Here is a 12,581-nt window from a genome sequence, read left to right as displayed (position 1 = left end):
GGACAAATTTAGGTCTGCATTTTGACTCAGTCATTTGTTTTGCTTAATCTCAAATCCAACTGATTATGATAACATAATAATGATAATTATTATTATTTTGCAGATGAAAACTTTGATTTCTGGCACTTTACAGCTTTTTGAATTAAATAACTTGACCTAGGGACAGGTTTCTATTTTTCAGCCCAGAATGTACACTTTTGGTGACATATGCTGGATTTTTGTGGAAGTATGATTTATGGGATTGCACTTTCATGTGAAATTTTTAAGAGCGTAGGAAAGATGCAGTAATACTTCTTTTAAGCTCTTCAGCATTATACAACAAATGGAACTTTTCTCTATTTTTTAACATCTGTGCTGTCTTTCTCATTCAGGTGTTTGCAGATCAAGTAATACATTTTCATAAAAATACTGAAAAGCAAGTATCTACCTTTTTCATCTCAAGTGTCCATAGAGTCCCAGGCTACCATATAGTCTAGAGAAAATAGCTGTCATGTAATGAACGAAAATAGACCATTTTGCATGATTGAGACTATATTTGCTAATTTTGTATGATAATTTGCGTGGATAAACCCAAATTTGAACTTTGTTAAAGAAACACGCGTAATTGAAGCTCATGAATCAGAAAAGAATTTATAAAAGATATTGCTTGAGCACAGGTATGTTCCTTTTAACTATAAAACTATGATTTATATAGATGTGAGAAAATTTAAGATTGATACTATTTACAATCTGATTTACCAGTCAATATACAGAAATAGCAGTAATAGTTTGGAAGACTGGGAAAAAGACAGAAACTTCTTCAGGAGAAGAAGATGCAACCCTCCTAGAGCAAGACAAAATTCCCTCAAGGGACATGGGCAAATGTGCTTCAATTCTGAAACAGAATAATATTCTTATTTTCTTCACTGTTACAAGTGAAAGTATTAAGCTATAAACCTATATCTGAGTTTCTTGTGCTAACGTTCCCACAGATTTAAAAACAGAATAAAAAAAGATTTTTTTTAGGAAGATTTTTTTTTTTTTTTAAATTTTAGAATTTCAGTATTCACTTCAGATCTGATGATGTAGGAAGAAATTATTTTATGCTGTTTAAATGCAAAGATTTCTACAAAGAAATTAGAACTAGGTGGGATGGCCGAATCAGGACAAAAATGTGGCATTCATTAAAAAACAAAGATTGTGTGAAGATGGAAAGATTTTACAAGGAGAAAAATGATGATATCATATGAAATAACTTAGAAATCACACAAGGCATAAACACGTAAAACTAATTATATATGAAAACATACTGTATAAACCACAAAATCTTTGCCTTCATCCAATCCCCAGCCACGCTTATTTTAACCACTGTTCAGAAGAAATTTCAGAACTTCAGAACATAACATAGATCTGACTTTTCAATATCAAAGCTTTTGCTCAGAAATACCAAATGTGTCTCCCTTATAACTATCCTGTAATAATAACATTATGTGGTCTAACTAAAAAAAAAAAAAAAAAAAAAAAAGTAAAAAAAAGTAAAAAAAAAAAAAAAAAGTAAAATGATAATGTACTGTTTGCTCACTATGTGTTTTTACTGATGTTTTCAGTGATCCATCAGCTTTCTTTACCATGTTCAAAAAGCTTTTAGAATTCATTGGTATGGTGCTCAGTTCTGATAACTCAGCTTTTAATATAATCACAGACATCACCAGGAGCTATGTAATTAATTTCCCAGTGTAGAATGAATTTAAATTTCAGTGACTTTATTGAGAATTTTGTTGTTAATTTTACAATGAGAAACTATAATCACTGTTACACAACTTGCAAATATTTAAAACAAGAACAACAATCCCCTATTTTTTTGATTTTTTCTGTTCCAAATTCAGTTCCTGAGATGGATTTTCAGCCTCAGCTTCATTTTCATCTTCCTGTAAAAGAAAATGAAAACCCAAACATTAATCAATTTACTGAAGCACACTTTTTATACTTATGCATATGCATAGGGTTCTGTACATACTTCTGCCATCCTTCTCTTCACCAACAAGTATAAAAATAAGCAAATAACGTCATGTATTCAATCATTTGTTTCTGCTCAATAGCTGAAATAAAAATAAAAACACTCGAATTATAAATGAGGCTAATCATCTACATTCACAGTAGAAGAATATTTTAAGAAGTAAAAGTCTCAGTTATAGCCATGACCAATCTGCAGGCTGGTTACATAAAGAAATTACTAAACCCCATACAGTTTACAGCAGACAGTACTTCACACCTTTCCTTTGTTCTTGACAAGAGGTTTCCACTAAATTATTTTCAAATGCAAGAACTTTCATCATTGTTCTAAAAATTACTTTTGAAAAGCATCTGCCATTGAAAAATGTTTCATTTTTTTGAGACCAGATACGTTTAGTTCACCCTTTGATAAAAGACAGTAAATTTCACTTCAGCGACACTTTATGTGCTGCAGCATCGTATTTTTGTCCCATCTAGCATATTTTCTTGACAGGTCTGCCAATTTTCCAATTACTTGTACCACCATATGTTATCTGAAGATCAGTCAGGTCTAAAATAGGAAACATGAGCATGTCAGGCAGCAGCATGCTTACAATATTCTACAGCTTCAACTCCAAGAGTTGGGCTCATAATTCATGATGGGTTTAGCTGGATCATGTTGAAAAAATGAAGTGACATCATAAAGCCCATTTCCATAGGAACTCGTATTATTTTGTGTCCAGTACAAAACTGTGACTTCCAAAATATAAATTACAGAAGTCTGAGAAAATTATTTCATAGGGCAACTTACAAACCATCATCACATCAAAAACAGCCATTGTCATACATTCGAAGTACGGCCAGTTTTCCTGTCTGTATTTAATGCACAATATAATACAGAGAACCTTCCTCACTTTGGAAACTTAAAAAAAAGCAAACAAACAGATGTTTGGGAGTGAAAAAACATTCTGATTGCTGTAACACCAGTCTTCAATGGTCAATATTTGAGAAAGAGATATATCAGGGATGTTGGATGGGACCCAGGAACCAAGGGTGTAGTTTCCTGCTTTAAATCAGCAACTTCATTCTTCTATGCAAATCTTGCATCCTAGTGTTCCTTTCACTACATCAAAGAGTGTTTTGTAAGGATAATTATAATAAAGATTCAGAGATACAAAACATAGAGGAAGATCACATGAACTTCACAAAATAGAATAGGACCAGAAATGTTACACAACATTAGAGTAAAACTGAATAGCTCATTGTTCTATTAAAGAAGGGTATACTCCTAATCATTTTAGTTTGGTAAGGTACTGCAACAGGCTGCCCACAGAGGTTGTGGATGCCCCACCCCTGGAGGTGTTCAAGGCTAGGTTGAATGGGACCCTGGGGAGCCTGGTCCAGTATTAAATGTAGAAGTTGGTGTCTCTGCCTGTGGCAGGGAGATTCAAGATTCAAGATCCTTGAGGTTCGTTCCAACCCAGGCCATTCTGTGATTCTGTGATAGTTCCAAATCTTTCTTCCTTCCAGAATTGAGTAGGCACCGAGAAATACTTTCAGAACTGACTACTTAAGGCTAAACGCTTTCTTCTTAACTTCCTGGATTGACATCTTTTCAATTATCTATAAAACACATAGTGACCTCTGTTTTTCTAGTTTGGGTGTGAAAGCGTCTATACACAAGTGTGAAACCTAAGTTTATTGATTTGTAGAAATTACAAGTGTAGCGTATATTGAAAAGAGTGTGATGTATAGTACACCCATAGAAACAACCAAGGAGCAATGTGTAGCTAAGCTCAGATGCCTGCTTACAGCAAATAAAGAATACAGCAAATGTTGAATAAAAAAGCAGAAACAAAACAAAACAAAAACAAACAAACAAACAAACAACAACAACAAAAAAAAAAACAAAACAGAAAAGCAGCAAGGTTCCTTCAGGTCAGGCTTGTTAACAAAGGAACAGCAAGTCGGTATGTTTCTGAAGGTCATTACCTATAGAAGTCGTATTTCTGCGGACCTCAATGCCAAACAATTCACCTCTCTAGCACATAACCTGCTGTTATTGCAGCGTCCGTGTCCTCCTCCTTCATACAGGCAATGTAAGCCCTACATGGTCAATCTTTCTCACCACGCTTGAGTTGGTGTTTAGGGGTTCCACTTGTAAAGGAAGCATGCAGAAATTTCAGACTACAGAGAAAAAGACCTGGGCCTTGTGTTCACTACAGGAGGGCAAAGGGATATAAGGCTGACATTAGCTTCCTGGGCCTATTTTTTGGGACAAAAATGTTTTATCCATTGAAAAAGATTTTATAATAGAAACTAGCTTTGTATAGACTTGAAACGTTTTAATTTTCTGCTCTAAGGTCATGCTTGCTATCTGGCAGATTTCCTAGTTTACAGTAGCAGCTGCAGTGCACAGTTTTTTCTTAGAAGCAGAAACGATGGTCGACTGGTTAAAGGAAGTCTAGGATTTGCTCTGCATGAATTCTAAAGACAGAAGCATCTGCTTTGGGATATTTCGCAGTATCAGTGCTCTTTCTTTTGTTCATTTCCTGCTGCTTCAACCAGGTAAAACGTATTTAAACCAGTAAAATGTACATGAGTATAAATTGGATTTATGTGGGCAGACTAGTACATGCAAGTCATCAAGGGCCCTGGTTGTTATCTTGTTTTTTTGTCATTTTGATGCTTTTTGAAAAAAGAAAGCTACAAAAGCTTTCTGAACATGCTCTGCATTGGATATCTTAGCTTTTTGTAGAGGCACTTTTACCCCATCTCCATTTTCCAAGAACAGAAAGCATCACATATTATTTTGAAATGGAAATCAGAGCTTAGAATTTCCAAAGATGGGTAATTTGTGCAAAATGAAAGATGGTTCATCTTTCTTACAGTATGCATTAACAAAGGGAGAAAATATTTTCTTTGTTATGTGAATCTTCATCCAGATCAGTTCCCTGATCTGCACATTACCACACGAACAACAGTGTCAGGACAAAAGAGACTGGTGGGGGACACAGGAAAGTATGAGCTAACAATTCTGATCCCCATTCCGCTTTCTGCCAGAAAAAAAAAAAAAAAAAAAAAAAAGTGATGGTGGTGGCCTGAAACCCAACTTGCTGATTACTGAAAATTATCAGAAAATTTTGAGACGTGATCTCCTATGACATATAAGAAAAGCAACACCATTATCAGTAGTAAACTTGGGAAGGGCTTGTACTGGCAATATAGAGTGTATACACTGACCACACTTCAAGGTGAAAAGTCTTACTGTTCCTTCAGTTTGCTGACAGTGCCAAATTTCTAAGTAATTTTTATTCTTTTTGTAAATAACTCGAGGAATCTCAATGATTGCATATACAATACTAAACTGGAGTTTCTAGTGTCACTAAAAATGTCTGAATTTTCAGCTAACTAACCTATGTAGCCTAATTATAAAGAAATGGTGGCTGATTGAAGATTAAATATATATAATATATTTGTTTTCCTTACCATTATAAAGCTTTAAATTCTGAAGGAAAGCGGAGGAAAATATATTATTTTTGTTGCCAGTTAAAAATAGTTGTTGATAGTGGTGTGTAAAGTTGCTATTACTGGTTTAAATATTAATGAATATGTAGGTGAAACACTGAACTTCAGTTCTGTTTCACAAAATTCAGTTCACATTTCTGTTAGTATCTCACATCTCTATTTTACATTATTATTTACTTTGCTTCTGGTCACCCTATGACTCTACTGACCAGTGCTTTCTGCCCTAAGAATCCTGAAACAGAACAGATCTTTTGATGTTAAAACATTAAACCATCAAAGTAGATTTTGCTAGCAGATGTCACAAGTCAAACTCCTCTCAGTATCTTTTCTGACTACAGCCAACTGTCAGTTCAAACATTAAGTGGATTTTGAATACACTCACATAAAGTATGCACCAACACATCTGGAGATTTGTAAGAGTAGTAAAGAGAAGTGAATCCCTCAAGATGTTGTTACTACTGAGACTATCACTTGTCTCACTGAAAAAGTGAATTCAAGAACCCAAAGGACATTTTCATGTTGAAATGAATTAAGTTTACTAGTCTGGAATTGTTCTCTCAAATTTGCAAAAATAACAGTGACAAGGAGAAGAACTAATGGCTTTAAAAAGCACTGTTAAACTCAACATCCTAAATTAAACACCAGTTTAGAAGCCTCTAAGTCACTGCTGCTGCACATCTCATGAGGGGAGACTTTCCACACCAGCTGATTTCTAAGTGGTCTTTATCGGGGTGGAAATAAGGGACTGGATAAGATCCTTTGGATGTCCTACAGATGATTTCAAATGCCCTGTGAGCATCTGTTGGTTCATGCTACTTAGTCTACATCTGGTAGCTGAGCATTAGTGGATCACAGTACTGGAACAGGACCAAGAATTTAAAACTGAGAGCCCACAGTCTGCCACCTAAATAAATGTTGTGAGTTATGAGTGTACTGAGCACTTAGTATCTCTTCTAAAGATAACTGGAATATTTTGAAATTTAGATGTGTTTAGGTGGCAAAAAACTAGGGGGGATATGGCTGACTTTCATGTTCCAACTTCTGAAAATTTTGAATTGACACTTGAGAGAGTGTGATTTTGTCATATTACTTCATCCCCTTTGTAAGCATGTTGAAGGGAATCTGACAGTATTCTGTACACAGAACAGATCACACATCAATTAATTGTGCTAGGAAATGCACAATTTCACAGATCTGTGCATTACATCATATCTGCAACTTATAAAGTTCTACTATAAAAGGAATATTCAATAAAATGAAGTTATTGTTTTTGTCCTGTGTGAAGTTTAAGCCACATTATAAATTTAATAAATGCGGTATGATGGAAAAAAACATCTGAATAAGTTAGAAAACAACCAACATAAAAAGTACACTAATACATCAAGACATGACTGAGTAGTTCTCCATGCTACTACATAAATTAGAAATGCCATCTCAAAAACACTCACAATCAAATTCAGACACTATCACTTTTCATATTAACTTAACCCCAAAGACCTGTAACATGACCAGTATATTAAGCTTCACTGAGGTTGTGCAGTTGGTCACAAGACACATTAAGTACTTCAACTCTAAAAATGAAATCTTGAAACATTTGTTAGCAAATAATGACTAGAAAAATATTTTGTTGTGTACTTAAACATAATGAAAATAATTATCCTGTACAGTCCAGAAGAATAAAGAATGCTCCTCAATTGGGAACATGGTCAGAAGACCTGTGAGACTCTATATGGACCATGTCTTCCAAATTGCAGTCTGTACAACTTCTTTGCTCGTATCACAAACCTCATGCAAGCTCCAAATTGTCTGAGTGCCTGAGACACCACCAGGAAGGCCTCTGCTGCCAGCAGAAAGATATCCTCTCAGGGCAGCAGTTTTCCACACTCAGGTAGTTGGAAAGCAATCACCCTAAATACTTGCTAACTTTCACTCTTAATATTGGCTAATTCATAAATACAAGAAAAATCACTACTTACAATCAAAATGTGACAGATCATAGATATTGCAGGTCATATCTCACTGAGAAGATCTTTGCATACTAGCGTTTTTAAACCCTCAGTCCAGACAGGAGGTATTTCATCACCTACCTTGCAGATTCTAGCGAGCAAAACACTAACTGGAAATAGGTAAAAATTATGAACTCTTTAAAAATACATCAGGAAAAAGGGACTTTAGAACCTATAACAGTTTTTTCTTTGTGTAAGTTAAACTCTTGTTTTCCTGTGCAATAGGCTGAACGTGGAGGAAAAAAAGAGTTTGCAGGACTATAAACTGAGTCTTAAGTCAGCGTCTGTGTTAAATCAGCAAAAGGTGAGCAACCAACACTAAATCAGAAGTTATTTTTCTTCCAAAGCCTGTGCTATGTGCTTCAAACGTATTGCTGACAAGCCTTACAAAGAAGAGTGGTGCAAAAATATGGAGTACAACTGGAACACTTCTTTACAAAAGGATATTAGGAGCAAATATATATTGCTCATGGTGGATGACAGTTTTCTGTCACTGCAGCCCTGCAGTGATAAGGCAGCTGTTTGTTTCCCAGGAAAAGGAGACCCTTGCTGCATGGATCATTTTCATACTGACAGCCTCGACAAGTTTGACATTTGCTTCATGAAGAATTCTGAAGCAGCCATCAAGAAAATGCACCCTATGGGACCACTGGCAAGCTGACAGTCATACCTTTTAATGTGCCATCTCCATTAATTCTTACTGCTAAACCCCACGAAGTTCCTACGACAAAGTCTCTGCTGATCTGCTAACATTAAAAAATGGAGGCTATCAACGAGCTAAGCATTATAATGTAAGTAAACATGACATCAATAAACTGGAAGTAGTTCCCCATCCAATTTTGTTGTAAATACAGCAACTGGAACTGCCAGGGGTGGGGGGTGGTCCTTTCACGAAGCAGTGCAGGGCTCTGCACTCTAGGTGGCAATGCAAGACCAGGAGAACCTCTCTGACACTCCAGCTTCCCTTCAGAAGATACAAGCAGCTGCATGCTTATCACAGCCTCTTTCCTTTAACTTGTACAAGAACTTGAAGGCTTTTGGAAATGGTTGTCAGTGTTTTGTATTTTCTATCTCCTTGTTTCTAATTCTGATTATACAGAAAAATGTACCACTGCAAGAGTCCTTGCAGCAGAATTGCATTTAACGTTTAGCACAGAAGAGGAATTTTATGCCAGATTTCCAATCCTCCATCTGTTTCTCTCCTTTTTAGGAGGCAGCCATTCCACTGAGTGGCCCTTTTGGCTGTCTGCCACTCCAGTTGGGATGCTCTTCAGGGCAGGTGGTGTTTGAAACCAAACCATTGTTTTACAAGTTCAGCTGGTTCTCCTTGAAGAAAAGTACAGGAAAACGTCTCCTTTTTAAACAAATTGAGTCTTGAACTTCACACTGTATCTATAAAAGCTAAATATTACAAGCCTGAAATATCAACAGTGAAATAGCTGGAAAGCTATTTCAAAGGGGATTGACTGTACTGTGCCTGTACCTGAAAGGACAGGCTTCCTTAATCTCCACTCCCGTTGTAAGATGCATGCTCGTCTCTTATTCCTGTCTTTTATGTCTGACCTCATCGTGATTAAGATCCTTTCTAAGGCAGATTTGTTACTCAATTATACCACTTACATCTGTGCATAAATAAACATACAGATGCTAATCACAATAGCATTTTCATAATGTAATCATTATTTTCATGAATTATGAATTAAAAAGTTCCACTGTATATACACACTCACTACTACAAAAAAATTCCATACCCTAGGAATGCCTATTCTTATCAAATCAAGATTATTTTCAATATTTACTGTTATATTCCTGCCACATTTACTGTATACGTTTACCAAATTATAGGAAGCAAAACTTTTTGATGCTAAGGAATAAAATAGCATTTTCTTACAACAGCAACGTGATGACAAAAGGTTCTCAGTGATGAGGAATGAGCAGTTCTTTTAAACATTTTTATTTCTATGAGCAGTGCAATAACAAGCAAAGAAATAAAGGGTTTTCTTATTGGTTTTCGTTTGTCTGTTTGTTTTGTTGTATTTTTCTGCTGCTCAATTGTTAGGCTGTACACATGAATTACTGACTGATATTTGAAGGTTTTTTCCATGCTTTAACTATTTTTTCACAAAAAAGTTTGGGTGTACGCAGTCTTTGGTCAAGGGTTCCAAACATTATTTGTTCCCAAAGTGATCTAAAACATATAACAGAAAACCAGGTACAAATGACTTCCAGAAAAATGCTTTTGCAATCTATAGCCTAGAGTCAAATATACCACACTGAACATCCATGATGTACATGATTTGAACAGAAAAAGAGAACGGTTGTGTGAAAGGAATACATTTATCTCAATAACAAAGAAAATTTCAACCTTAATGAAAATGTTTTAGGAAAGATGAGTGCATTGCATGCTTCTGATCAAAATTAATTAGAGTTTTAATGTTTTACATTTCCACCATAATTCTTTAAATGGTGCATTTATTTCATAGTAATAAACACTCGGTTCATTAAGTAAAGTTCAAAATCTGTGTTACTCGCTACATTTAACAACCTTTGGCCCTCTTTTTCAGTATTTCTTGATTCAGATTTCCAAAGCATTGAATAAGCAATTGAGGAACACAAATTTCATGACTCTGCATATTTAGGATTCCTATTTTATCTACGACAAAGGGCAATTAATCTACCATTCAATTCTTAATTCTAACTTTAGTGAGCCACGATAGATACTGAAATGAACTTACAGGAAATGCTTAATTAAATTACTGTAAAAAGCACAACAAAAGTTTTCTCCTTATGACTAAAGGAAATTTATTTTTAAAAGTCTGCTGCAGTATTATAAATTGGGAACTCATGAAAACATTTCTATGATGTGATAACTAACAATTCAGAAACCTGTCTCTTTTTTATTTTATATTTCATCAGAGCACTTCACCTGAGTACAGCCATGAGATTTTGTTCAGGCTCAAGGCACAAAAGATGGATCTTTCAATGGAGTTAATATGATAACACAGCCAGCTGGACAACAGAGCAAATACCTGTATCTTACTCATCTATTTTACAAAAAGCACTATAAAAAATGTTGTAAAAATGCCTTTGTATTTGTTATAATGCCTACTTTTAATGACATTAAATTGCCAATAATAAATTATAGAAATGGAAAAAGCTCCTGCCACAGCAGGATTAGCTATGGCAACAAATAATGCCTGTGCTACTGACAAAGAAATCAGACCTGGAAGAGGATTTTTACTTTCTAGTTTTTAAACACAATTCCTTTTCATAGGTTCCCTCAAAAACAAAGAGACAATCAAACCTCTAGTGACATGAACACATCATGCCAGTTATGTTAATTACTTACAGTTTCATCAAGCACTGCAATAGATTTCCAGTATTATGTTATTAATTTATTTATTGTGCATTATTTATACAACAGTGTTTACATTTATAATCAAATTACTTGACAGAATAAATTCTGCATGGCAAAAGCAGAAAATACTATCTTTTACCATTCTTTTGGCCCCCACACATACGGTGTTTAGTAAAAAGGAAATGCATATTTTACCACAATATCAATAAAAGGATTAAATTCAGAATTTAACAATCATAATAAGATAAATTTTGCAATGATTTCAACATCAATTAAATATAATTCCCAGAAGAGCGCTCTAGTCCAGGATCAGATCCACATCTTCACACTATCAGTAGAGGTATAGTCCCTCATGGAAGACCTACACTAACCCTACAGTTATAATTAATTTAATCTAAATTGACATTGGCACTATGGACCTTCCTAAAACTCAAAATCATTCCTTTATGAAATGTACGTTCATTCTTTTAATTACACAGTAAGACTCAAACATTAATGCTATGGACCTCAGATCAAATGGGGCAAGAAGTCTATTGTTCAGAAATTGGGATTCAGTTTGCTTGACAGCAAGGACAGATTTGTAAATTTGTTGTTATATTTTGACTTTATTTCTGTACTGAAGGTAGCACTTACTATTCTGATTCTGTAATGATGCATGTACAGTCCTGTTTCATACAGAGGAGCACCTCAGCTGTATCTGAAGCATCAAAAGTGTATTGGTAATAAACACATAACAAAAGTTGAATCAATACTGTAACATAATAAACTGATGTTTCAGTATTTTCAAACTGATCAGTTTCTAAATGAAAGATTAATTTATTATGTTTAACAGTAGAATGAATTCTCTTCAAGTTCCACTTTGAATTTCCAGCTGGAGTCTTTGCCTTTCCAGGTGGGGTTTGACACTGGCTCCAGCTGTGATGGAACTGAATTTTCCCATAGCAGCCAATACAGTGCTCTGCTCTGCATGTGTATTGAGAGCAGCACTAATATTATGGCTTCTGGCAAGCAGTGCTGGCATGGCACCAAGGCTGGTTCCTCAGTCTGAGCCATTGGTCTGGGGGTGAGCAAGAGCTGGGGAGGTCACATAGTGAGGGCAGCTGATCCAGACAGACCAGAGGGATATTCCTTGCTATATGGAGTCATGCTCAGAAATAAAAGCTGGGAAAGGGAAAAGGGGATGTGAACAAGAAAGGAACAAGATCTCATTAATGAAAGTATGGGTCTCCCCCAGCAATTGAGGTCCTGTTTCTCAAGAAGTGGCTAAACATTGTTTCCTGAAGGGAAGTAGAGAATAACCATTTTCTTCTTTTGCTTCTGTGATAGCTTTGTTGTTGTCATTGCTGTTTTCTTTTCCTTTAATTCAGCTGTCCTGTTTGCCTTTTTTCAGCACATTTACTCCCTGTTCTTCCAAGGGGAGGAGTGGGAGAGCAGTGTGGTAAGGCTGAGCTGGCCATCAGTTGTTACACCACTGCTGGTTCTAAAGCCAAAATGCTATTTAATTCACGTGACACACTGAGGGATTTTTGGTGATTTGTCATGATACTAATGATGTTTCACTGCAGTTTTGTGAAACCATAATCTGATGAAACTCTCCCTACTGGAAATAATGCAAAGCCCAACCATTTAAGATATCACTGTAATCAAAATGAACCTTGAAAAATCTGCTCTCTGAGAGGACCTGCCTCTAAACATCCTCTGAAATCCTTCCAAAACCT

General features: G+C 35.5%; 1 protein-coding gene across 4 annotated transcripts in view; it reads right to left on the bottom strand.

Moving 5' to 3' along the window:
- Nucleotides 1-12,581, bottom strand: part of PHF14 (PHD finger protein 14) — a 189,725-nt gene that overhangs the window by 34,238 nt on the left and 142,906 nt on the right. For 2 of the 4 annotated variants that reach the window (XM_072329004.1, XM_072329000.1), the window contains one exon: nucleotides 1,716-1,907. The exons of 1 other annotated variant lie outside the window; for it this stretch is intronic. In XM_072329004.1, coding sequence (XP_072185105.1) covers nucleotides 1,833-1,907 — 75 coding nt within the window. In that variant the 3' untranslated portion in view covers nucleotides 1,716-1,832. Of the gene's footprint in view, nucleotides 1-1,715; nucleotides 1,908-12,581 lie in introns of those variants that run through there. One more of the 4 variants, XM_072328998.1, reaches the window with a different exon arrangement.

This window comes from Excalfactoria chinensis, chromosome 2 (genome assembly GCF_039878825.1).
Source record: "Excalfactoria chinensis isolate bCotChi1 chromosome 2, bCotChi1.hap2, whole genome shotgun sequence".
Taxonomy (NCBI): domain Eukaryota; kingdom Metazoa; phylum Chordata; class Aves; order Galliformes; family Phasianidae; genus Excalfactoria; species Excalfactoria chinensis.
Note: the sequence above shows the minus strand (reverse complement) of the source record. Positions and strands in the feature narration are given on the sequence as shown.